Here is a 27,693-nt window from a genome sequence, read left to right on the forward strand (position 1 = left end):
AAATGTGAAGATAAAAACTCATCAGTAGTGGTTCTGGCCTTTCTCTATCTTCCCCTGCGTGAGACTTTTTTTTTTTTTTTTTTTTTAATTCTCCTCTAAACAATAGAGAAAAAAAAATGGCAAAACGACTAGTTTTGTTTGTTTTTTAACGAATCTTAGGCGTGTCTTTTGATAGTTGTTCTAAGCGGTATATGACGGCGATGGGAGACTGAATGAGAGAGGGCGGCCATGGGCTATGGTTTAAGGGGTTTTGAGAATTGAGAGAGGTAGAGAACTGCTTCAACGCAGAGGAAGAGGCACAAAAGAAGAAAGGCTTTATCGAGAGAGGGTAGTTTTTGGGTTTTATGTTTTTGTTTTCTCTTATAGGTGCAATGATTGGGTTTTCAAATGGTGTAATGGTCGGGATTTTGGTTGGGTGTAAATAATTAGGCAGTATTTGAACACGCTATTCTGACTTGTGTGTATGAAGTTGCAGAGAAGAAATGGAAGTTAGAGTGAGTCTAAACTTTTGATTAGAAATACAGTGTTTGGGTTATTGGGTTTGTGTTTTTTTTTTTTTTTTGATAAGCGGGTTTGGGTTTTTGTAAATACGTTTGATGAAAAAGAAGACTCTCCAAACAGTGCACGTATTTTTTTTTTTTTTTTTTTTTTTTTAAGTTCAAACTCTATATGTGGTTGTTTTTAAAGTGACCCTTTTTTCTAAGGTGGCAACCCCTCCTTAATTGCAAAGGCTTCTGCTTTTATATATAGTATTAGATTAGATATTGTGCTGACGTGAAAATTTTTGAGAGTTTCAAATGTTTCGTTTATATATATATATATATATATATATATATATATATATATATATATATATATATATATAAATAAGAGACATGAACATGGCTATACTTGCCAACCAAGCTTGGAGAGTATGTAGGAATCCCAATTCTTTATGGGCTAGGGTTTTAAAGGCTAAATATTTTCCACATAATTCATTGCTGGACAGTAAATCGACACTTTTGGCATCACATATTTGGAACAAGGTTTTGAAATTCGAACCGGACCGTACAGTCCGACCGGAAAAACTTCGAATCGTTCATTTTTGCGGTTTTTTTAGCCTCAAGAACCGCTCTATGAAAAAAAAAACAGGGATCCATGAGAACCGCGGTCAGACCTCATGGTTCTGAGAACCGTGATCAGACCGCTTTTCACGGTTTTTTACTTCCCATTGAATCTAAACCTAAAAAAATAAAAAATAAAAAAAACACAGAAAATGAGAAAAAGAAAAAAACGACGACAAAGCAAGGGTGGCGCCATGAAGCAACTGCTTCTTCTTCTCTTTTCTTTTTTTTTCTTTTTCTTCTCTGTTCGTCTCCCTCTCTCTCTTTTTTTTTTTTTTTGCTGTATGCGGTCTAATTTCTCACTATCTCTTTCTTTGTAATTTGTATTTGTTATGACTGCACTGACACTAGCTTTGGAAAATGGAAATATTGAAAGCTTCTAAGCTCTCCACGTGTTTATAGTACATGACAGTGATGTGGTTTCTCTTTGTGGTTTTGTATTTATTGAAAGCTTCTAAGAGCATTCACAGCAGTGGTTGTAAATTGCTATATTGCTATATTTTAGCTTCTCAACCACTAAAACTGATGATACAGCAGTGGAGCTATAGCAAAAAAAATTTTGCTTCCAGCTACAGTGCACATCTATCTTTAGATGTGCACTGTAGCTCAAAGTTAAAAAAAAATATATTATTTTATTAAATTTCTCTCTCTCTCTCTCTTTCATTTAAAAAATGTTTTCTCTTTCTTTCTTTTTCTCACTCTCTCCGACTTCTCTTCCTTCTTCGTTTTTCCTTCTGTCTCTCTCTTTTTTTTTTTTTTTCTCTCCCTCATCTACTCTCTGCTTTGCCGGCCTGTTCTTCGCCGGTCCTCGCCGGTCTTCGCCGACTTGTTCTTCGCCGATCTTCGCCGACCTGTTCTTCGCCTGTTGGTCGCCGATCTTCGCCTGTTCTGCGCCGATCTTCGCCGACCTGTTCTGCGCCGATCTTCGCCGGCCTGTTCGTCGCCGGTCTTCGTCAACCTGTTCTTCGCCGATCTTCACCGACCTGCTCTTCGGCGATCTTCACAGACTTGTGGTGTTTTTTTGTTTTGTGGGTGTATTATTTTAGTGTAATAGAAATATTATTTTATTGTAATGTTTATATTATTTTAGTGTGTTGAAAGTTAAAATAGATCCACTGCTGTATCATGTTTTGTAAAATGTATAGGTAAAATAGATAAAGTAACTTTTTGTAGAGCTAAATTGCTAAAATTTTAACTCCACTGCTGTGGATGCTCTAACCACTGGTTTCTCTTATGCTATATGTGGTTTCTCTTTCTTTGTTTTGTATTTATTTTTGAAGTTTCCTAAGCTTCCACGTGACTCTCCTAGCACTTGTATTGGAAATGTTGAAAACTTTGAATTTGTGAATAGAAAATGAGCTGAATGTTCAGCTTCAGCCATGACCTCTTTTCACTTTTCAGCATTGAGCCAACGTGATGTGACTTGATAAGACAACTTGATAATACTAAGCCTCCAGTATATGTGTATTGCCAATTTGCTACATGCACCAAAGTTCTTATATTATAATAATTATTGTACTGCTTCTATAATAATAATTATTATTATTATTATCAAGGTTTTACTAATTAACATATAAATAAATAAATAAATACTATATCCATATTTGCTTAAGATTTGTTTTTTTTTTTTTTTGGTAAAAATTATGACATGAAAAATATATTTGAAATATGGATCTTTATTTTAATTGAACTATTTTAGTAAATTTTGCTAATATTTACAAATTTAATATATTTATTTATATTTAAATAATTATTAAATTGATTATGATGTCATCATAGTTAGACTCCAATTCAACCTCGGTTCGACCTTAAAAATCTTGAACCTCTCCCTTTTATGTTTTAATGAATGATTCGGGTTTCAAAACCAAAATTTAAAAAGCCATACATCAGGGAAGCAGACATCTTTTTAGGATATGCTTTGAATTTTAGGCGATGGAAGTCAAGTCAATGTGGTATGATTCATAGATACCAAGAGGCCCTCTAATAAGACCCTAAATTAAAGGACCTTTGCAGCTTCAAGCGAGGAAACTTGAAAAGTGCATACTTTGAAGCATAACAATACATGGAATCTGGATAATCTTATCTTTACAATTACCGGACAATATCAAGAAGATTATTGAAATCACCCCCATTGCACAAATCCAAATTCCCCAAGATAAATTAGTTTGGTCTAGGAATAATGGGATATGTTCTGTTCAATTAGCGTCTATGTTCTTACTTGGCCCGACACAAGATGAGAGCCGTGTTTCAAAGTGGACGTGGATTTGGAAAGTCCCATGTCCAAAGAAAATTCAGTTTTTCCTATGGAAAGCACTACATAACATGACCGCTTACCCACTCGTAAGTTTCTACATTGCACCAAAATGGGATCAGTCCAAGACTCCCAACTGCCCTAGCTGTAACCAAATTGAGACATCTATACATATTCTTCGTGATTGTCCTTGGGAAAATCAAGTTTGGAACCAATTACCAGGATTACTACCGTTGAACTTCTTCCAAGATCCTCTCCAAATATGGTTATCAAATAATTCTACGTCAAAGAATTTAATAAATGAACAATATTTACCTTCGCGTCTTCTTCTTGTTATGTCTCTTTGGCAAACCTGGTTAGCAAGAAATGAAAAAGCATCATCAATTACACAATCTCAACTCATTCACAAATCTATCCACCTAGCTCATGTATTTTACTACACCGCCTACCCTACTACATATGTGAGCAATAAAAAAACAAAAACTATTAAATGGAATCCTCCTATAGAACCTTTTGTAACTTTAAACATAACTTTAAAGTTTAAACACGGATGGCAGGGCTAGGGGTGGGGGTTATCCGTTCCCATACTGGCCAATGGATTAAAGGTTTCTCTTTATATTTGGGCATCACAACAAATAATGTAGCCAAGTTGGAAGCAGTTAGATATGGTTTAATGTTAGCTTGAAATTTAGGCTTTAAATTTGTTATATATCTTGAATCTTGATTCTACTTTGGTTATACAATGACTAACAAAAGAAGGTCAATATGTACCACATCTTGTTCCTTTAATTGATGATTGCAAGAACCTTATCAGGCAAGAGTAGATCGTCCATCTTATTCCCGCTTACCGTGAGACCAACATGATAGCAGATAGACTAGCAAAGAAAGGAAGTTCACAAGAAAATAGAGTTTTTGTTTATGAAACCTGCCCTATTTTTGTTTATGAGTAGTATATTAGGGACAATTTTCAAATAGGCACTCATAAAGAAGTGCATGTAACTGGACATGTGATCTTGTAATTTATCTTTATTTATATAAAATTCCTCTTTGCACCAAAAAAAAAAAAACATTAATTGTCCTAACTATCTAGCAAAAGAGTAATTTCATACTCAGAGATAGCATCTTAATTTTGGCTGTTGGAGCATTAATTTCTTGATTTTGTAACAATCAAAATGACTAGTTACAAACCTCAATCGGGCCATCATATTAAAAATTACATGAAATTAAGTTTTAATGGTCAAGATGCATTCTCACAAATTAAGTTTGACCACGTGTGATTATGAATAGTTAATGACATGTCATAATACGGTTGGTAAGATTTGCATACATTTGATTAATTAGATGGTCAAGCATTAATTATTCATGAGTAATTTTGTCGCAATTATCTTTTTAGTTGAGATAATTAGATAATGATTTGGGGCCTATTAATTCTAAAATTGATATAATTGGGACCTATTATTGTTAATTATTTTTTTCCCTATTTTCCAAGAAATGAAATTTGCTAACTATTTCGTGAATATCTCTCCGACCACTTTAAATTTTTTTTAGTGAGGTTAATTTTCTTGAAAAGTAGACATTTGGGGGGGGGGGGGGGGGGGGGGGTTCAATTTGAGCGCAAGAATGAGGCAATTCCAATAAAAAATGAGTGATATTTTTTTTTCAAAGTTGGCTCTGAGGGTTGTTGCAGAGAGTTATTGGAAAAACCAAACTTTTAATTGTTTTGTTTGCTCACCACTCCCACCAACCCCTAAAATTAATGCACCAGCCTTCCTAACTCTGAAATTGGGCCTAGATTCATGATCTCCTCTCATCCCTTGTTAACTCTCATTAAATGTCATCCTTCTCCTTAATTCCAAGGCACATAGAAACTTAATTCCCCCCCCCCCCCTCCCACAATTTCTAGCAAAGTAGAGTTAGTCTTGTTATATCTTGGTCTTCTTGAGAATCAAGATATTGAGTAAGCCTTACTCTCCCTCTCCTAATTCTTCTTCTCATATTTCCCAAAATTCTGATGAAGTTAAGAAGTCTTGTCATATCTTGGTCATCCTTAGACCCATTGTATTGAGTGAGCACTCCCTACCTCCTTAGGACCACAATAAAAAGCCTCCTCCTCTATCTCGTGAATCTTGCATGCAGGTATAATCTCTTCCATAAACTTGTTTTTCATTTTATTGTGATGTTAATTTAGGATCAAAGCATGCCTTTTAAATTCTTGGAATATGATTGAATGTTCTTGATATGCTTGAAAGCTGTTCATATATTCTTGAATGTTCCTCACACGTTTTTCGATGTTCTTCAAATGTTTATGCATGCACTAGTGTTTGATATTAAATATATATCCAAAATATGGAAAACATGTTAATTACATAATTTTCTCAAATGCTTAGATCTAAGATGTCACTATTCACACACATTCACTATAATTAATTTTTCAATCCAAATATGATGATGAATAAATGGAGTTTTATCACATGCACACATATTTAAATCCAATCAAGTAACATGCCAATTTAAATTTTCATAAAGATGCAATTTATTGATAATATGTTGATTGATTGGATGATGTGACATTAATGGATCATTGGTCACCATAGTCTAGAAGACTAGTTTCACCGGGGAAAGGTGAGTACCTAACACTTACCTATCTTGTATCTTAGCATCTAAGCTTAGATTGAGTATTAGTAAATCAAATACTCATCAATGTAATTTTTAATCTCTAGCTTGTGTTTCCTAGTCACAATATAAAGATTAAAAACTACATGGAAAAGTATTTGAGTTACTAACCCTTAATCTAAGCCTAGAGACTATGTTACAAGATGAGAAGGAGTTAGACATCCACCTTGCTTGTGAAACCAGTTTTCTAGAATATAGTGGCCAATGGTCATGTCACATCATCCAATCAATCAACATATTATTAATCAATTGCATGTTTATTACTTTAATTTAAATTGGCATTCTACTTGATTGAATTTAAATGTGTGTGCAAGTAATAAAACTCTAGTTCCATTTATTTATCACCACATTTAGATTGAAAAATGAATTCTAGTGAATATGTGTGAACACTGACATTCTAAATCCAAGCATTTGAGAAAACTATGAAATTAACATGTTTTTCATACTTTGAATATGGATTTAAAATCAAAGCTAGTGCTATGCATGAGCATATGATAAACAACCAACATGGGAAGAACACATGTGAACAACATTCAAGCATATCAAGAACATATGAACAACCATTTATGGTGGTCCTAGAGAAAGAGAGGGAGCTCACTCAATACCTTGAGTCTAAAGAAGACCAAAATTTGACAAGATTTCCTCGCTTAAGATTTCAGGAAATGATGGAATGAAAAACTAGGAGAGAGAGAGAGAGAGAGAGAGAGCAAGGCTTACTAATATCTTGAGTCTCATTGAGACTAAGATATGACAAGATTAACTCTACTTTACTAAAACTCAAGAGTGAGAGAAGATAGGATGTTTCCATGTGTCTTGGAATGAGAAATGAGGAGAGTTTATATAGTTATGATGGCGGATATAGAATGAGAGAACATTTAATGAGAGTTGACAAGAGATGAGAGGAGATCATAAATGTAGTCCCAATTTCATATGTTAGTGGGAGTGGTGAGCAAGTAAAATAATTAAAAGTTCAACTTTTCTCATAGCTCCCATAACAGCCTTAAAAGCCAACTTTGAAAAATCTTGTATCACTCTTTTTTTTATTATAAGATTTACCTCATTCTTGTGCTTAAATTGAAGTCCCGAATGTCTAGTTTTTTTTTTTTTTTTTTTAAATTAACCTCAATCAAAAATTCAAAGTGGTCTGAGATGTCATTTCTTGGAATATAGTTATAGCACAATTAATATTCATAGGCCTCAAATTAATAGATCCCAATTACCTCAAGTTCAGAATTAATAAGCTCCAATCATTACCTAATTATCTTAATTAAAAAGATAATTACACCAATTACTCGTGGATAATTAATGTTTGACCATCTAATAAGTGTCAACCTAACCAAAACCAGCACAATTAAGAATCGACGACCTGCGAGGTATAAGATAGTCCGAGAAAGGAACCTCTGCTAATCAATAGAATTGGCGATCGTGTTCACTGCACAACCTATATGAAGACATCATGGACTGGAACCTAGGCATCGTGGGTGGCATAGGTCTAAAGACTAGTTCAGTTAGAGCTTAAGCTCAAAATTCAAGGGACAAGCAATCAATAGGAGTGAGGGAGGATCAAGGCCCCATCTTACCCCCAAATGAAAGACAAAAATAAAAAACAAGGGTACTTAAGAGGACCAAAGGTAGAAACCTCTCCACCTTAGAGAACCAAGGAAAGCATCCAGAGTGTAGGGGGCCCTAAATGCCATCTACAAAGTGTCATACACTCATACCAGATTTCTTTTTTTTTCTTTTTTTTATAAGGACTCATACCAGATTTCATATCAAGGGAGTCAAACCAGTACAGCCTCCGATACGAGATTGAGTGTATGACACTTATTGACCAGTGGAACGATATATTTCGGTACCAGTCAATACTGGAGTATCGTTTTAGGTTTACCGCTAATTTTATATATCCTTTCACAAATTGACATTCCTTTAAGTATATATTTTGATAAATATATAAAAATATTTACATTTAAATTTATTTTTTTTATAGGTTTGTTGGTCAAAATCCATATGATTTGTAGATTTATACTTATTCTTCTTTTTTTTTCTTTTCTTTTTTTTAAAGAAGATATGCTTGTACTTATCTAAACTCTAACAAAAATGGTAGTAGAATTTATCTAATAAGAAAAAAGAAAAAAGAAAAGAACAGTTGTAAAAAATCTTAAACTACCATTTGTACTTATCCAAAGTTATCATGAATTACAAACTTCATTTATTTATTTTCAACAGCTGGATGGCAGTAAAAAATTTGAATATAACGTGTAGTAGTAGTACTGTCATAAGTCATTCATGTGGGTCAGTTGGTGTATTAGTGTGTTGTCATTCAAGGCACACTTAACAAAATTCAAAGGAGTAGAGACTTGAGAGAGTCAGAGAGCATCTGGTCCAAGTCTTTGAGCGAAGAAGAAGACGACGACAAAAGAAAAGGAAGAGATCTGAGGTGGTGGGCCATCAGCGAAATAAAATTTATCATTGGAATATGAGCAACAATAGTGGAGACGTGATTTTCCTTTTTACTGCCGGTTTATTTTTTTTTTAATTTTTATTCCGATCGGTTTTCATTTTCTGGCCAAAAACCGGTATATGCCTCAGTATGACCGAAATGGCCTCGGTACAACCAGTATATAAATTGGTACAAAACAGTTGCGTTTCTATACTGGCCTAAGCATTAGAACGGTACTGGCCGGTACGGTATCGACTCCATTGTTTCATATTCCCCAATCATGGACGAGATTTCAAACAAGTTAGGTTTCACACGTATCTAACAAGTATTTAGTTTGTCATGTCATATTCGTTAATGATTTTTATGTAGAGAAGATCCAACAATAAAATTGACTAAATTTTGAAATTTCCTACTATCATACACGACTCAAACAAGCCATGAAGACCCAAAAAGGTTTATGGATTGCTTTTGACAAAATTATCATAATCCTACACTTGATAAACTATGGTCTTGGCCTTACAGGTTATATGCTAGTGTATCATCGTAATCCTACTCTAAATAAACTGTGGTCTTGACCTTAACAGGTTATATATGCTAGTGTATATGCCATGAGCAGCGTTTGCTGCGTGCACCTGCAGCTGTGCATGGATTTTGTCATTGGGCTAGTTGATCATTTGCAAAAGTGCAAGGCTGGACTGAGATGCCCAAGTGCAGGCATGCTAATTCTGATTTGAGAAAAAACAAGTTTGGGCCATTGTTGATAAAATCTTTATTCAGGACAGAATCATTAAATCATACAATGCTAGATTTGTTATACAATCCATATTTCACTAAGATATACAATTAAAAAATTGAGAGTTCACAATATGATAATTCTAGAACTGGAAACAAAAGGCACAACCAAAACATTGTTATTGATTCCGTTCCGTTCTGGCCGGAAAGGCTGGAATTTTTCGTACTAGTATGCAAACCAATACGAGAATACCTCACGTTCCACCTCGGGTTAGATTTCGGGCCGTTTCAGGTCATTTCAGCCAATTTTGGCCTAGATGGTAATTTCAGCCAGTACAGGATTTGACCTGTTATTAAAAAAAGAAAAAAAATACACACACAGTAAAAGCCTAAAAGGTCCAAACGACACCGATTTGGACTTTACCAAAAAAAACCTAATCCTATATTCCTATTCTATTCTTTGATTCTTTCACTCTCAAGTGCTCTCTTTGCTGCTGTGCTCTCTCAATCTCTCTACCGTTGTGCTCTCACTCAACTCAAGTCTCTCACTCTCTCGTGACTCCCTCTGTCTCTCACTCTCTCAGTCTCTTGGATTGAAGGCTTGAAGCTTCAGCCAAAATCAAGTATTCTTTCTCTACTCTCACTCTCTCGGATTGAAGCTTCAGCCAATTCATAAATTTTTGTCCTTATGATTTGTTTTGTGGTTAAGAACTTCGGAGTTAGGAGTTAAGATTAAGTGTTAAGAACTTAAGCTATGTGATTTGTGGTATACCGTATTGTCATAAATAATGTATTTTGTTTGTTCATTTCTTCTCCCCCTGTCATAAATTTTTTTTCCTTATGATTTGTTTTGTGGTTAAGAACTTAGGAGTTAAGATTAAGACTTAAGAGCTAAGAATTTAAGATATGTGATTCGTGGTATACATTGTCATAAATAATGTCTTTTGTTTCTTCATGCAAATTAAATTAAATTTTAGTTATTGCATTTGATTGAATTTCATTTCATTGAACAGTAAACTATGGTTGATCATACTCATCATAGTTCAGCTGGTACTTCTTCTGCTTCTATGGCCTCTGCCCCTGCAAGATCAGAGGATCCCGCATGGGCTTATGCCCGTGCAGTGCCTAACGCAAAAAATAACACTATATGTTTGCATTGTAATAAGTTGATTAAAGGGGGTGGTATTACTAGACTTAAGTATCATCTTGCTGGGATTAGGGGTCAAGTTGAATCATGTAAAGTTGTTTTATCTGATATTAGGTTTCAAATGAAACAAATGATTGAAGACTTGAAAAAATCTAAAGAAACTTAAAAGAGGATTCAATCAGAAATTGGGAACCCATATGGTGATCCATTTGATGTTGATGATGATGATGAGGAGGAGGTTAGGGTTGTTGAAAAAGACTCAAACTCAAAAGAGTCCCCCTCAAACATTAGGTAAACAAAAATCTAGGGGAAAAGATGTTGACATTGATATGGGTCAAATAAGAGGAAAGAAGAAAATTAAGAGTTATTTTGCTCCAAGAACAACCGCCGGGGCTCAACCCTCTATAAGAAGTGCTTTGGTTACAAAAGCAATTATGGATAATGCAAAAATGAATGTGGCAAGATGGTGGTATCATTCTAATGTACCCTTTTATGCATCTCACTCACCCTATTATCAACCTATAATAGATTCCATTGCTGCTGTTGGGTTGGGATTTAAAGGGCCTTCTTTTTATGAGTTGAGGGGACCCCTTTTGAAAAATGTTGTGCATGAAGTTAATGATTTTTTGTTAGATATAAAAAATGATTGGAAAGTATATGGCTGTTCAATGATGTCTGATGGGTGGACAAATCAAAAACAACAACCAATAATGAATTTTTTGGTGTATTGTCCAAGGAGTGTCATGTTCTTGAAATCTATTATTAACACTTCAGGCCCTACAAAGGATATTGAAACGTTCAATATATTTGATTCTGTTGTTCAAGAAATTGGTGTGGAATATATTGTGCAATTGATTATAGATAATACTTCTGCCTATAAAAAAGTTGGAAAAAAAATTACAGCAAAAGTATGGTACTTTATTTTGGTCTCCTTATGCAACTCATTGCATAGACTTGATGTTAGAGAATATTGCTAATCCTAAGTGGTTCCCTCTTGTTGATGAAGTAATTAAGAAGGCAAAAAAGATAAGAAAGTTCATTTACGACCATGGAGTTGTTTTAGATTTGATGAGGCAAGATTTTACAAATGGAAGAGAGTTATATTGTCCTACAATTACAAGGTTCGCCACTAACTTCTTAAGTCTTCAGAGCATGCTAAGGTTCAAAAAAGAGCTTAGACAAATGTTCACTTTTGGTAAATGGTTTTCATGCCCCCATGCTAAGACTGCCGTTGGGAAGGAGATAAGTAAAATTATTTGGGAAGATTATTCGTTTTGGTCTCAATGCAAGAACATAGTGAAAGTTAGTGAGCATATAGTTAGAGTACTTCATCTTGTTGATGGGGTTGAGAAACTTGCTATGGGGTACTTGTATGAAGCAATGGACAAAACAAAAGAGGAAATAAATAAAAAGTTTGAAGAATAAAGTTTTTTTGTATGGACATTATATGAAAGTTATTGATACTAGATGGGATAAACAACTTCATAGTCCTTTGCATGCAGTAGGTTACTTTCTTAACCCTGCAATTTACTTTAGGCCTTCATTTAAAAGGCAAAATGAAGTTCAAAGGGGGTTGCTAAGCACTCTAATGAGGTTGGTTCCCGATTCTAACATTCAAGACAAAGTAAGTTCACAACTTGACGAGTACAAAAGGTCAATGGATGACTTTGGCACATCACCAGCAATCCGCCAACAAGAGAGACTAAATCCAGATAAACATTTATAATTTAATAATATTTCTTTTAAATATGTCTATTTATCCTTTATAGTTGTTATTGTAAGATTACATGGGCAGTGCTTATTTTACATTTTACTTGTTATTATAGTTTCATGGTGGGAGCAATTTGGACTTGAAGCTCTAGATTTACAATCATTTTCCATTCGTGTGCTAAGTCAATGTTGTAGTGCAACTGGTTGTGAGAGAAATTAGAGCACATTTGAATATGTTCACTCAAAGAAGAAAAATAGATTGAAACATAAACAAGTAAATGATTTGTCTTGAGGCTTCGAGAAAGGTAAATTTATCATCATTACTCATATTTAAATAAAATGTACTTTCAAATAATTATAATTTATAAAATGTTACTAATGTTTAATATTCTCATTGGTAGGAATATACAAAGGAATAAGTATGCATTGGATCCTATAAACTTGGATAGCATTAACTTGATGAGAGATTAGGTGGCTGAAGAGCCTACACTTCTTAATCCAGATGACATAAATTGAGATTGTCTTAATGAACTAGTAGCCCTAGTGAATGTGGAAGAGAATGCTGAACTTGAAACTATAAATCTTCCAATGGGGGTCTTGGTAGTTCTTGTAAGAGTTCTCTTCATGATAAATTTGATCCTTTTCTCATGGATGATGAAGAGTAATATTATGTTATAAACTGTCAACTTATTAGTTATTATGAGCTTATGTAATGAGTAATGACTTGTTATAAATCCTCCTACGCTTTGTTTGTTTCAGCAATGACATTTTCTAAGAATTATTTTTTATAAAACTATTTCATTTTTTAATGTTTGATAACAGCTTTAAATAAGTTAAAAAACAACCTCCTAACTTCCCTTATTTTGCTAGTTATTTTTCAAAAAAATTTAATGAAAAACAATCTCTATAAATAAGTTATATTTTTTATGTTGACCAAAGATAGTTTTCCTTTAACTCATCTTTTTTTTATGCTACCAAACACTAGAAAACATAAAAAATTATTTTTACACAATTTTTTATTAAAGCAAACAGAACGTTACTATTTGATGTTATATTGAACATAAGGGTTCAGACTCAATGTTTTGTATCATTTGATATTTAATTATTGACTTATAAATCTTCTTATTGTGTGATGTTAAATTGATGTTTAAGACTTAAGACTCAATGTTTTGTATCATTTGATATTTAATTATTGACTTATAAATCTTCTTATCGTGTGATGTTAAATTGATGTTTAAAACTTAAAGAGTTAAGACTAAATGATTTGTATTATTTGATATTTAATTATTTATTTATTAGAATTGACAATTTTATGTTCTACAAGAATATATATATATATATATATATATTATTTTTTAAGAACCCGAGACACCCTGAAACACCTGAAACGGTACACCAAAATCAGCCAGTACCAAATTATTCATTTCCACTGAACAAACCGAAATCCAAAACAGTATTCATAACATTGAACCAAAGGGTAAAACTGAGGCATTAATCTTTTTTAAAGATTAGTGTTTTTACGGTAAACTCATTTTTTTCATTTCTTAATATGTCGTCATAATTTGAAATTTAAAAGAAAACTCAGTGTCAATAATGATGGTGACAAAATAATCCTGTCACAAATTATCAAATTTACAAATCAGTACCACACAAACCAATGGTAAAGCTCCTGTAAGGGTAATAGCCTAACTCTTCTTCCCTTGTTTTACCAAGGCAAATGTCGCATCTTTAACTAACTAGGGTCTAGGTTTGAAGATGGAGGGGGCGTTTAAACCAAATTAGTTGTGGGTTAGATATTACAAGGTTGAATACACATTACATGATTAAGTCCAACAGAACAGATATACCTCACTTAGGATTCCTAAGAACAATGATTACAGAGTCTCCGCGAAGAAACATCTTACTGATGAATCTGTCCTTGTTAACTGGATGGGCTTTTTTCTTTCCTTTCCCAGTTTTTGGTACCTATATATGGGGGAATACAAATAGTCAGTTGTAAATATGGAATCAAACGAAGTTTTAAAAATTTATAGACAAGGCTGAAGCCCGATTTCTATTAAGATATAGGTGCCGCCACATCAGGTTCCCCAGTTAAATTATCCATAGAAATTATGGCACAGTTTGATCAATGAAACCAAGTGCTTGAATTTAAATAGGGAACCTAAAGTTCAGCCCTTTCTATCAAGGAGGAAATGTTTCCATGAAAATCTTACCTCAGTCCACATTTCCCTGACATTTTCAAGAACCATGTTGCAGTGCCGATCAAATGCTCTGACACGACCCAACAGCTTTTTGTTATTTCGACAATTAATAAGGACCTGTTAGGTGAGAACTCAATTTAACACCTACTTAATATATAAACCTGCATTGAGCAAAAAGGGACCATGTGATAATAAGGCATTACCTGTGTATTGTTTTTAACACTCATCATCAGCACAGAAAGTGGTCCAGTGTTAAATTCTTCTTCCTCATTCTTGACAACCTACAAAAATCATTTTTGATAAACATTTAAGAAAACGATATTCAAGGTTTCTAGAAGAAATGACGGAGGGTATTGGATGGAACTTAGATAAAGACACCAATAATGGCAAAAACTTTAAGGTCAATCTTAGCAGCAATAAAAAACAAATAGGTATCTATTAATTATCTATGGGGACATTACAAACATTCATTAAATAATATGATTACAAAATTAAGTACTTAACAATTGGAGAAAAATTTTACTCACCGTAAATAAGATAAAAGACTTAAATAGCTCTATTGGATGTGTTAAGTATTCATTAAATTTGTTCATGCTAAAATATGATTATACAATGCGACAACCAAAAGTTGGAAGTTTGTTTTGACAACTAACAAAAAGTTAAAAGTTTGTTTTGACAAGTAACCAAAAGCCATATTGCCAAAACTTGCTTCAGTCAATTTCAGTAGTAAAATTCTTGTAATAGGAATACATATTGAGTCTTGAGAAGTTGTCTTGCAAAAAATTTCAGGCTCTATGTAAAATGCTGGCCTCTTAATATAAATTACAAGATCATGAAAACAGAACGTATTTTCATCTTTTCCTCAAATTCATATCATGTTTCACCATTCCATACATAACTAAAGAACCAACACAAGGAAAATTTTAAATCATGGATTTGTTGATGATTCTCTGGTGGATACTAGCAAAATGGGGAAAAAAAGGAGCCGTAGTATTCAAATGGTAAATGAATAACGCCATATGCAAGGTAAAGATGAAGACCTATTAAAACTAAAAATTGTAAAGAATTAAATATGCACTCAAAAACCACGAAATCATTTAGCTCAAAATTCAAAATAACTTACATCTTCCTCCATTGGCTTACTGGAAAGAGAACAGGGAGAAAGGGAAAAAAATCAGTCCATAATTAAACTAATAGAAGCTACATTGTAAAACAATTGACATAATAAAACAATACAAAAAAAAGAGTTGAAGAAATAAAATACCTCATCTTGGAAAAGAAATGGAGCTTTTTGAGATTTTCTATAAACAAGTATCAACAATAAACCTCCTGGAAAGAAATATACCCAACAAAAAATTGATTAGACAGAGTAACAAGTATAACAAAGAACAAAGTATCTACAAAAAGAATTTTAAGAGAAAATATATAATGTCAAAATAAAAATGTAAACCTCAAATCCTTGCTTGGAAATGCAAGAGATATTACATGAATAATTAGGTCAATTGGTCAAAAAATATTTTGGTCTAGAAAATAACCCAACAATGAAACATAGAACCTACTCAACAGTTCATGGATATCCAAAGGGTCCATAACCATTCAAATAGCATTTGATAGAACTGATAAAACCCAGTAGGAAAAGGGTGAAATAAGTTTCTAAAAAGATAAAAGATTAGAAAGTAAAAAATCAACACATAAAACAAACAAGAAATGCATCAAAAGATCTTTTAAGCATACTCTTCAGTTCAGGTCTCCAAATATTTTCAGCATTAACAAACTCAGGAGAACGAAAGTTTTATTGTACACATCACTAGAGGCTAACGAAGATCTCCAATGTCCACAAAAATAATAACAAAGTTTAAAAACATCAAAGACTGAAACAATTGATTCATTTTCTAGACATTGAAACTTTTTGTCCTAATGAAATTCAACTGCAAATTCTGTTTGTTTCGACATTAACAAATTCTCAAAAATGAATCATTTTCCAAAAAACATTTTCTAGAAACTATCCCAATTTCCTATGTCTGGTAGCAACCTTAAAATGAGTTGGAAAACTTTCATTTTAGTTCCCATATTTAGTATGTCTTTGGAAAAAGTTTATAAAAAAAAGAAATCATATTTTTGCCACTATTTATGGGTCTCGCTGCACTTTTTGATCCTGTTCATGGATCCCTACCTAGCAGAAAGTTTTCAGTTTCAGCAAAATAAACGGATTCTAAACGGACTCTTAACTTGGGAAGAAAATGTTAGTGTTCAATGGTTTTAAAACATCACAAATCGGAGAACGCCATCAAAAAATCACACTTTAATCAAGTAGGACTAGTGAAACCATGCACATATGTACTAGAATTAAGTAAAAAAACGAAACACTAGCTCAAATTAAAGAAAGGAATGTGTTTGTGTCAATGTTAAGCCTCTTCAGTTCAGGTCTCCAAATTTTTTCCGCATATAACATCTCGGAAGAACGAAAGTAAATGTTTATTCATCATCAGAGGCAATATTAACATTTTAAAGTCTAAAATTGACTAAATCTCAAAGAAGGGTTAATACAATCATAACTTAGAAACAAACTTAAAGAACATTCCCTATGTGCAAGTGTAAGGCCAAAACTATCACTTCCCTTCATTTTCTCGGCAAACAAACAGAACAAAATCAAATAAATACAAAATAAATCAATATGGAAAAGAAAGAAACAAAGAAACAAAGAAACTGATTACCTAAATAGATTTAATTTTTAAATTAAAAAAACAGGGCAACAGAGTACATAAAAAAACAAAAAGGAAAAACAAGTATGACCCAGAAAATGTCCCTTCAGTTCAGGTCTCCATAAATATTCCTCATGGATTTTCTATCTCAGAAGAACGAAAGTTTTTCAACTTAGATCATCATCAGAGACATAATATACAACCCCATATAATAAATGCATATATTAAAGATTAACAAAAACAAACAGAACCCAAGATCTGAAACTACAAATGAGAGAGAACCAAGGAGTTTACCTGAATAGTATTAGGGTTTAGCAAGATCTGAGTAGTCGAGTGAGAGGGATGAAAGCGTTTTTATAGGGCGGAACTGCAAAAACCCTAGTAGACCCTTTCGGAAGAATTGTGTGAGTTGGGTTATGGGGGCCAGAACCCTGATTGGGAGCCCAATAATATTGGCCCAAAGTATTTTGGAATATAGGTGGTTGCCATGGGCCTTTCTGTTGTATATTATTTATGGTAAATTCTAGGTAAATATAGGTAAGGTTACTGGATTAAAAGACTTTTTAAACATACCACAGTCAATATAAAGTCAAAAACTAGTGTTTATACCTTATAGACTCTATAGGTGGTCTATTTGGGTACCTACGGGTTGAAAGGCAAAGTGTTGAATTCTATTATGAAAACCACTCCAGATTGATAATTAAAATGGAATATTTTAGTATTAGTGTGTTTCAATGCATCATTTCGGGATTATGCATCGGATATATATATACACATTTACATAATTTCATTGTTTTAAAAACCGGACTAGTCAAACAACTAAAAAAGAGAGTGATTCTCAGTTTTATGGTGGGACCATGGTTGGACCAATGGTCAAACTAGTGATGTCATAATTAATTAATTATTAATTTTAAATTATGAAATATAAATAATAGAATATGTGAGTTTTTATAAATAATAAAATATAAATAATAGAATATATAAAACTAAGAATATTTATTTTTAAATACATAATTTTTTATATAAAAAATGTGAGTTTTATTATCACATCTTATATTTAGAAAATTAAAATAACAAATCCACAAATTCTATATATAATATTAAAACTATTTAGTATGAAATTAACAATACATTATAAATTAGTAATTCTTTCAAAAAAAAAAGGAAAAGAAAAATTGTACTATTATTTATTATTAAATTTATATGGATTATTATTGTGCATTTTTTATATATTATGCTTTAGCTACATTTATTATATATTATTATTATTTATTTATATGGTTAGCATGGCAAGTAACATGTTACTTAGCTCTTTTCTTCATGAAATAGGCTTAATAGCCCGAAGTTTGCCAAAAGCCCAAAAGCAAAAAACACTCCCCCCCAAAAGAACGACACTAGTAAATACACTACAAGACAAAAGTGAAAAAAAATAAAAAATAAAAACAAAAAAATCTAATAATTAACCATTAAATACCCCACCTACCCCACTTTCCAACCCACTCCACTTGCTTCTCTCCTTGTTATTTTCGCTAGATACCTCTTGTAAATACAGTATTTTGTCCACTTTCGATTTGCACGTTGACCTCCTAAAAATCCAAAAATATTAACTTTTCAGCATAGGACCATGGAAACATCTAAATTGATATGACACAACCCGCTTAAGCATCGGAGCCCTCAAAATACATTTTTAGGTCAAATTGACCAAAATGCCCACGGTCAAACTTGGGTTAACCAAAAGTCAAAGTTGTTTAAAATTACACCAAACCCACTTTTTTCATGTTTTTATTTCAAACCTAAGCTATTCGGAGATTTTTGTCACATTTGACCAAGTTTGACCTATAGTTTATGCTCGGAGGCCCCAAAAATCCTAATTTTGATCCGATTGCCAGAATGGGTTGAGACCAATGCCATTGCGAAGATTATTGAATTTTATTTCCAACGACTATTCATGGGTCAAAATCGGAGTTAAAACTTAAAGCGGTTAAGATATCTTGAAAACCATGCAAGGCACGACAACTTACTTCCCGAGACCATAACTTTTGATCAAACCATTAGAATTTAATTTTCCTTTATGTTCTAGAAACTAGACATCCAGACCTTTCCAAGATACCAAGATCAACTAAATTGGAGTCCGATAAGGCCTTCAAATATGCATCCAAAGTTGAACTAGGGAAAAGTTAGAATTGCTGATGTCAGCATCAGCCTAAATGCACTCTTTGGGGCCACTAGAAGCCGAAGAGTCAAAATTTCATTATAAATACCCAAATTAACTCATTTTAAGATGTTTTCTAACTAGTATAATGGTTAATTGATCAATTTGGTTAAATTTTTGAAATTGGGTTTTTCAAATTTGGGGTTTTTGGACTAAAACTCTATGTTCAAGTCAATTGATGGTTTATAAAGTAAAATTGAACAAATTTCAATGCATTAGAGCATGCATCATATGTGCATTCATTACATGCATCATATAGATTGTTATTTATTGAGATTTTTGTGCTCAAACCCTCTCTAATGCAATCTGCCCTTGGTATTTTCTTTATTTTCTATTTTCCTTTTTTTTTAAACCCTTAGCATCATGGTTAGGAAAACTAGAGTCAATTAGAAAGCCACCACTCCTTCTACCCCTGTGTTCTAGAGTAATAGGTTTAGAACAATTAAGTGTCAAGAAACCTATGAGAAATTGAACATCTTTAGGTTAGTTTGGGCTGAGCGTAGGGTCATTTTAGATGAGCTTGATTGGGAGATACGTAGGAATTTTGAGCGTAAGGGTTGGTTACCACTTTTAGATGTCGAGCATCCTCCTCCAGCTGCTTTGATTAGAGAGTTCTACTCGAACCTCTCTGTCCACTCCGATGATTCCAACATTCAGTTTGTGAAGAGTTGGATAAGAGGTGAAGAGTATGTCATTACTCCTCAGGTAGTGGCCTCTGCTCTTGGTGTACCTTTGGTACAGCAACTTGTGTACCCTTACACAGAGTCCCTCCCCTTGATGACATTATGTCACTCATCACTGGTACTTCCATTAGATGGGGTACTGATCCTCGTATCACTTCCCATGAGCTTACAGAGCTCAACTATTTGTTTTTCCGGATTTCTTATCATAGTATTTGACCTATCTCTCACCTTCATTTTATTCTCATTGAGAGATGTGCATATTTGTACGCTCTCGTCACTGATACTCCTATGAGTTTTCCATATCTTTTCATTAGCTCTTTAATTGAGGTTCATAGGAGTAGTGCAAAATCACATGGTTTATTCTTTCTGGTTTTCATTCATAGGATTCTTTTGGATTTAGGATTAGAGTACTTTCCCGCATTCGAGCGTATCCATATCATAGCTCCTATAGGTGCCACCTTCCTTAGGCAAAGAGCTGCTCAGTTGAAAGCTAGCTCTAAGCATCTTAGAGTCGAGTCTTCTACAGGTGATGCATCTAGGCCTCCTCCTTCCGATGATCCTTCTACTGAGACATATGTAGATCCCATAGCTGCCATGGATCCTTCACCATCTACATCGAGTGACTCCTCTATATGTGCTACTTTGGATACAGTTGTGACTGTTCAGGCGGCACATTGACATATTTTGTTGGATTTGCTCAATGAGGTTGCGGCCTTACGAGCAGATTTGGCGCATGCTAAAGGATCTACTCCACATGCCCCACCTTTTGATGATGATTCTTGATTGCCCTTTGGCTATTTGTCACAAAAAAGGAGAGTACATACATATGGAGATAGGGGGAGTTTTGGAGTTTCAAAGATTTGGAGATTATAAATTGTATCTAGGAGCTTCATAATGTATTTTTGATTTTGGCTTATGATGTGTATTTCCTTTTAGCTTTGATGTATTTATTTTTATGGGTTGCATGTGTTAGGGGGAGACATTATGAGACATTTTGCTTTGTGTTTAGTTGTTTTATTGTTTCTCGTTTCACATATGGTACATTTGATTATTGATTTATATTTATGAGGTTATTCATGATATATGTCTTTTCTTTTATGTTTTGTGAAATCAAGAAGTTTAATTTTGGTTTACTTGTATTTTCCACACATGCATTTATACGTTTGTTAAGTGTTTCAGGAATTTACAAGTTAATTTAATCGCGGCTACTGTCTACATTAGCAACTAATGGATAGTAATTAGGTTGAGTTCTATTTAAGGCTTTTTAAATTTGAATCGGCTGTTTTACTTTGAGCATTTTAGGTTTTGTAATGTGTTTTGTCACGGATTGCCAAAGGAGGAGATTGTTAGGTTCTAAGACCCTAGGGACTAATGTATTAAAACTTCAATATGTATTGTGTTGGCTGACCATGATCAAAACATAGAATCTAGGTTTAGACTTGCTCAAAGTGTGTTTAATTGTAAAATTGGAATCGAGTGATTGCAAGATTTATTGGCCAAAATCTGTAAGGCTCGATCAATCAAAAATTAGACTTGATCAATCGAACCACGTGCATATATATATATATATATATATATATATATATATATATATTTTTTTTTTTTTTTTTGTGCAAAAATTCCAATTCAGCCCAAGCTCGTTTGACATGTAGGATTAAGTGTTTTACTTTACATATAAAAGAAAAAATCCTAGCTACGTTTTAGGTGTCTTTTGGAGTGTTGTGTGTTGAATCTTTTGTGAGATCTAAAGGTGTTTACCTTTATATACACACATAGGGTTATCAAGATCAAGATTCGCACCAAGAGCTTGATGATTGCTTCAGTTGTTGCTTAAAGAACTTAAAGAAGACCTGAAACCTTTAAGTGGAGTCTCAAAGTCACAAGTAGGTGAACTTGTGATTATAGCAGATCAAGGAAAGAAGCAGTCCGTGGACTCGGAACTGTCACGTGGTTATGGTAGTAAGTTTTCTACACGAGGTAACAATAGGATGTTAGTGGTCTAAGTTCTATTGTAAAAACTTCAATTCTTTCATAGTGGATCTATTTTTACCTTGAGGATAGCTAAGTTAAATCCTCCTCAAGTTTTTTACCCGTTAAGTTTTCTTGGGTTATCATATCGTTGTGTTCTTTATGTTTCCATATTATTTACATGATATGATTTGAATGTGTTAACCTAAAACTGTATAATTTATCTAAGTAATCACTTGACTAAATAACTAGGTTAAACAACTTGTGTTTAAGGGGTCTAAAAACTTTACACATGAGCATGGCAAAATTTTGTGGGTATGGGTATGGAAAAATTTTGTGGTGGCATGTATTTTTGTGTTGGACATGGAACTTTGGTCATGGAAAATTTTTGTTGGGCATGAAATTTTTGGTTATGGAAAATTTTTTGTTGGGCATGCTAGTTTTTTTTTTTTTTTTTTTGTCGTGTGAAACTTTTTTTGTTAGGCGTGAGATTTTTGGTGTGGGAAGAATTTTTCTTGGTCATGGAAAAAATTTTCGTTCGGCATGAGATTTTTGGTTGTAGGAAAATTTTTCGTTGGTCATGAGATTTATGGTCGTGGGAAAATTTTTTTGTGGGTCATGATATTTTTGGTCATGGGAAAATTTTTTGTTGGTCATGAGATTTTTGGTTGTGGGAAAAAAAATTTTCGTTGGCCATGAGATTTTTGGTCGTGGGAAAATTTTTCATTGGCCATGAGATTTTTGGTCGTGGGAAAATTTTTTGTTGGGCATGAGATTTTTGGTCGTGGGAAAAACTTTTTTGTTGGTCATGAGATATTTGGTTATCCTGATGATGGGTCAAACTTTGTTTTGTAGAACCCTAAGAGCCGAGGTAGCCTTCAAATGCTGAAAGGCATATGAGAAATATTGTCTCTAGATATTAAGAACATCATCAATGAAGTCAGCTTCCAGACTTTTTCCAAGCTTTACTGAATCAAGAAACTTATGAGTACAAGGATCTCCAGGTACTCCTTGCTTTGTCAGAATGGTTCTGGGATACCACGTGCACATTCCATTTTCTAGGCATTGGTAAAGTGATGTTGACGCCTTATGACTTTTTCGTCATTCCAGGCTTGAGATTGGGCAATGAAAGAATCAAGATCAATGATTCCCTTACTTCAAAAGAAATTAAGAGTCTTTTAGGCGTAGTGCCTTCAAAACTGAAAAGCAAAAATGTCTCTTTGATGTGACTGTATGAGAATATTGAGAACTATAAAACCATAGCTACTGGCACACGCATGTTCATGCTTCTCTTCATTGGGACTTTCTTATGCCCAGACTTAGGTATTATTGTGAGCTTGCGCTATTTGTAGAGCTTGAAGGATATTGACCAAATTAAGAATTATGACTGGGGTGGTATGGCTTCCGCTACCCTCTTGCACTTCTTGAACTAACTTTCTCAACGTAGTCTCTCAAGCTTAGGTGGTATGCCATTTGTTTGGTAGGTGAGGTATGGAATTTTTTGCAATGTAAGGGTTTTTTAAAAGTCATTTTGGCTATGTCATAATGATGTGTGTTGAATTTTTTTTTTTCCAGGTTTGGATGTATGAATATTTTGGGGTTGGTCCTCAAGTCCAGGAAGATGTTGATGGCATATATCCGAGGTTTCTCCGTTAGTTGCCCAAATACAGTTGTCAATGCCTTTCGAGCGTTCTTTGGAAGTTTGACGTATGGGGATAGACAATTTAACTATGGCTAATGTGAGTTTCCTTTTTGAGTGGGGTTTTGTGTTTGATTGTGGTTTGGTCTTCTTTTCATTTTGGGTTCTTTGTGATTTTCAGATGTCTTTAAATCCTTGGTGTGGATGTGAGTAGTATGCTGAGTGTGAATGGGCTTTGGAGCTGAATAGCCATTAGGTATTGTTTGAGTATGGCCATGGGAGGTACTGGTATCTTGGCAATCGAGTGTTGCCTCAAGTTCAACATTTGTACCCTTCTACAACAATTCTGGTTCCTCCTTGTCCCTTTACTTGGTTGGCTGACCTTCTAGCTAATATAGAGATTGCTCATGCTCGAATTGGCCATGTTGTTTCAAGGATACCATGAAATTATTTTGAATTTATTCAAACTCAATTATAGGGTAGTCTAGCTGGCATTCCTGTGACATCAGTATTTCTCTTCCCTTCTGAAGTCAAATTGTATTTCATCTTGTATACTCATCCTCCATATTTTGGCCTTGTGACAATATTTGTATGTTGCACTTTCAGGGTTCATCTTCTGAAGAAGAGGAAGAGGAAGAAGAGAATCCCCCTCCTAGTCATGCTAGCAGCTCTTCTAGTTCTTTCATGGAGACCTATCCTTACTTTCCTGCGTGGCAATATAAAGTGATGAATCCTATTAGATCATACAGCTCCATGACTTTAGACAGGCTAGAGCACACCCCAAACGTCCCTTGGCTTGATCTAGTGTGTTCTCGAATCCTTTAGTTTCTTATCCTAGTTTCTTTTTGGATCACTGAGTTGTTCATGAACTGATGCATTTGTACTTCAGGTCGATGTTGATCTTGTGGAAGAAAGTATGCAGATGATTGGAGGCTTGCAACTGGTAGCATGTACTCAGTCTTCCCAATATGTGATCAATGAAGCGAGCTGGGTATAAGATGATGCTTTCTGAGCGTTTTTTGCTTGGACTTCTTGATGATTGATCTAACACTTGTCTTTGTTGATTTTTCAGGTGAGTCAAATGGCATTGGCTGATGCCAATACAAAATCCTTGGAGGAAAGGATCAGAAACCTTGAGCTTAAAAATGGGTAGCAGGAATCTAGGTTTTATGCAAGTCAAGAAGGAAATACTGAGGGCGACTCTTCCAGAGGTGGGTCGAGGAGATCTTCGCGTAGGTGGACCCGGAGTCCCAATGATGCTTGATTTGTGTTTTTAATTTTCTTGCAAAAACAACAAGATGTTTTTCTTAGACAAATTTGTACTAATTTCAGCTTTTAGCTCTTAGTCCTTTGAATTGCTTTTGATCTTGTTGGAACTTTAAATGGGACGAGTTTAGAATTCACCTAATGAGGTCTTGTAGTACCAAGTTAAACTTATCTTGACCAACTCTTATGGAATTTGCACTTACTTGAATGAGGCGGAGCCGAATGCCCCTAGTTTAGAATTGAATGCATGTTTTTTGGAAATCCTAATTTTTTTATGAAAAGATGATGATGATGGTCTCTTTTAAAAAAAAATGAATGAGGCATGGTTGAATGCCCCTAGTTTGAGAGATGAATTCATGGTTTTAGAAAAAAAAATCTTAATTTGATAAATTTTTCTTTTCAAAGCAATGATGTGGGTAAATTTTTTTTAAAATGGACAAGACATGTCTGAATGCCCCAGTTTAACCCAAAAAAAAAAAAATCTTTTTGAGTGTTTAATAGGGTCGAAAACGAATTTATAAAGTGCCTGAAAACACAAAACAGGATAAATGAGGCTTAGTGGAGTTGAGTGCCAATCAATACTTGGCGAGTGTCGATTAGCACTTTGAAAGTGTCAATCGATACTTTTAGAATGCCAAATGGCACTTTAATGTGCCGCTGACTGGCACTTTGATGTGCCGACTGGCTTACCCCATGGTGAGCCAACTCCTCATGCTATTTCGACACGTGTTTTACGTTTTCAAGTTTTTTGAAAAATATTTTCTTCGTTTGTGACCATGAAACACTTTCCTACTCAATTACAAACTCTCTGAAACTTATTTAAACCTAATTAAGAACTGAAGCACCTTACTTTAGCAATCTATCCTGCAAAAAAATCTTTGCATGAAGGTTAGCAAGACACAATAATCACAAGCAAGAGTTATTCATGGCTAGCAATCAAAATTTTTCTCATTCAACAATTCATGATATCAACAGAAAGGTTCGTAACTTTGATTTTAGCACCAAGACCAATTTTATAGCCTTCAAACAAGAGGGAATTAAGGCTTTAAGGAATGTCAAGATCAAGTGGGACATTCTCTGTGCGGTTGTGAAGTTCTGGGATACTGAAGACCATGTATTTCGATTTCAAACTGCTAAACTTTGTCCTTCCATTGAAGAATTTTCAGCTATCCTGGGTTATGATGCTAGCAAGAAATCCGAAGCAATTTCTTGCAATCCCAAGCATAAGGAAAATTTGTCTGATGCTTTAGGACTTCCTACTTCAATTACCAATAGCATGATTGAAGGGCACATGGTGAATATTCATACAATTCTTTCCAAATTGATCAATAAATGTACTCATAGAGTGACTGACAACATGCAGAAGAATTTTGGCTTAGCTCTTTGTTTTGTGGGAAAATTCTTGCTTTGCTCAGGAAGGCCTGATTTAATGGATGCTTGAGCCATAAGTGTTGTGAGTCAGATTAAAGATGGTGATAATCCTGTTCCTCTAATCTTAGTAGAAACTCTTATGGGATTGGACTCTGTATTCCATGGTGGAGAGTCATAGAACTTTCTTGGGAGCCCCTTGGCTTTGCAAATATGGTTGATGGAAAGATTGGGCATGATTACCACCCCAACTGTTGCTGATTATGGTCTTGGCAATTTTCTCAATAGGATTATTCTCAAATCCTAATGTTAAATTGAAAGTGACTAGGTGAAATTTCTGAACAAGAAATCCAATGCCTCCATTCAATGGAATTGTTATTGGTAGAAGTGCCCACCTCCTTTGTTACAGTCTCCAAGATCGAATCATATTTTCCTAGTTGGGTTAAGGAAAGCAACTTTCAATAAGGTTGACAGGCCCTTGAGGCAATTCCAATATGAGCAAGGAATACCCGGTAGAAAAAGAAGAAAACTTTTTACTCCTGTGGACACAAATCCTACTTCTATAAGGACCATGTTGTTGGGCTTGGAAATGGTTGACTGAGTGGATCAATCCTTTGTTAAGGTTCACTTTCAAAGGATAACCACGGACTACTCTAACTGGCTAGTGAACAAGATTGTGGACAAGGAAGTTAACATGATTGCTATGAGAAACAATTCTGTAAAGACAACCGAGAAAGACACAAGACTAACAACTATGAATTTAAAAAAAGGGACTCAAATGATAAGGTACCTAACATAGATGAAAGCAATAAATGAACCAAGGAGAAAAGATTGAAGAAAAAATGACCATCTTAATGTTTGGCTTTGAACATGTTTATTTTTAAAAAAATTGGTGTGAAACTCTTAGGTTTAGGAATTATTTAGGACTTTCAGGTTAAGGGCTCTGTTTAAGATGCCGGATTTTAGGGTTTTTTTTTTTTTTTTTTTTTTTTTTTTCAGAATTTGGTTTAGGGTTTCGGTTTTGGATTTTGTGTAAATGGCATGGTTTAATAGAATGGTATGAATTTTGGAAAGAGAGATTTTTTGTTGTAAGGGGTAAATGGTGGGTTTAGGGAAATTGTGACAGAACCAATGTATGGTTGCCTACGTACCCTCTTGTTAGAAGGATCAGGTCATCATGTAGTTCATTTTCATTTTTTTTATTTGCCTTAACTTTTGCCTAGGCCGCCCTTTCGGGTTTTCAACCTATCTTTCTTTTTTTTTTCAAACCTAGAAAGGGAAACAACATAATTTACAACCACTTCAAACATGGTGCTTTGAGACTACCACCTCAGACGTGGTATTTCTTCAATTGATTCATATTGGTTGGCTCAATGAAAGGGTTTGCATCTAAGTCTATCAACCTTACTGCTCCCCGAAAGTATATTTGCCAATTTTGCCTGAACTTCCCATTTGCATCTTGGATCGGGGCTCAGATCACTTTTAGCACTAAATCTCCCAACTTCAAATCTCTGGTTCTTACTTTCTTCCTAAGCCTCCTTTGGTAACCTTGAATATGATACAGGGCCTTATGTCTCTTCTCATCCAACATGCATAAT

General features: G+C 34.2%; 1 protein-coding gene and 3 non-coding genes across 4 annotated transcripts; all 4 read right to left on the minus strand.

Moving 5' to 3' along the window:
- Positions 1 to 13,570: 13,570 nt before the first annotated feature.
- On the minus strand, positions 13,571 to 17,334 carry LOC142629354 (uncharacterized). The gene is made up of 6 exons (XM_075803324.1): positions 17,254 to 17,334; positions 15,522 to 15,586; positions 15,381 to 15,399; positions 14,461 to 14,538; positions 14,270 to 14,374; positions 13,571 to 14,021 (listed from the first exon to the last, which is right to left on the minus strand). Exons 2-6 carry the CDS (start codon positions 15,524 to 15,526, stop codon positions 13,905 to 13,907), a joined length of 324 nt encoding a protein of 107 aa, XP_075659439.1. The 5' UTR covers positions 15,527 to 15,586; positions 17,254 to 17,334; the 3' UTR covers positions 13,571 to 13,904.
- On the minus strand, positions 15,989 to 16,072 carry LOC142630135 (small nucleolar RNA Z159/U59). Its single transcript, XR_012843247.1, has one exon. It is a non-coding gene; the product is annotated as a small nucleolar RNA Z159/U59 (small nucleolar RNA).
- Positions 16,667 to 16,750, minus strand: LOC142630133 (small nucleolar RNA Z159/U59). Its single transcript, XR_012843245.1, has one exon. It is a non-coding gene; the product is annotated as a small nucleolar RNA Z159/U59 (small nucleolar RNA).
- LOC142630134 (small nucleolar RNA Z159/U59) lies at positions 17,060 to 17,150 on the minus strand. Its single transcript, XR_012843246.1, has one exon. It is a non-coding gene; the product is annotated as a small nucleolar RNA Z159/U59 (small nucleolar RNA).
- Positions 17,335 to 27,693: the final 10,359 nt, after the last annotated feature.

The sequence above is a fragment of the Castanea sativa genome, chromosome 3, assembly GCF_040712315.1.
Source record: "Castanea sativa cultivar Marrone di Chiusa Pesio chromosome 3, ASM4071231v1".
NCBI classification, from domain to species: domain Eukaryota; kingdom Viridiplantae; phylum Streptophyta; class Magnoliopsida; order Fagales; family Fagaceae; genus Castanea; species Castanea sativa.

Coding starts and splice junctions, on each gene's coding strand:
- LOC142629354 (XM_075803324.1), bottom strand. Junction 14,375..14,460: donor GTGTTAAAAACAATACACAG/GTAATGCCTTAT, acceptor CTCACCTAACAG/GTCCTTATTAATTGTCGAAA. Junction 14,022..14,269: donor TCAGGGAAATGTGGACTGAG/GTAAGATTTTCA, acceptor CCCCATATATAG/GTACCAAAAACTGGGAAAGG.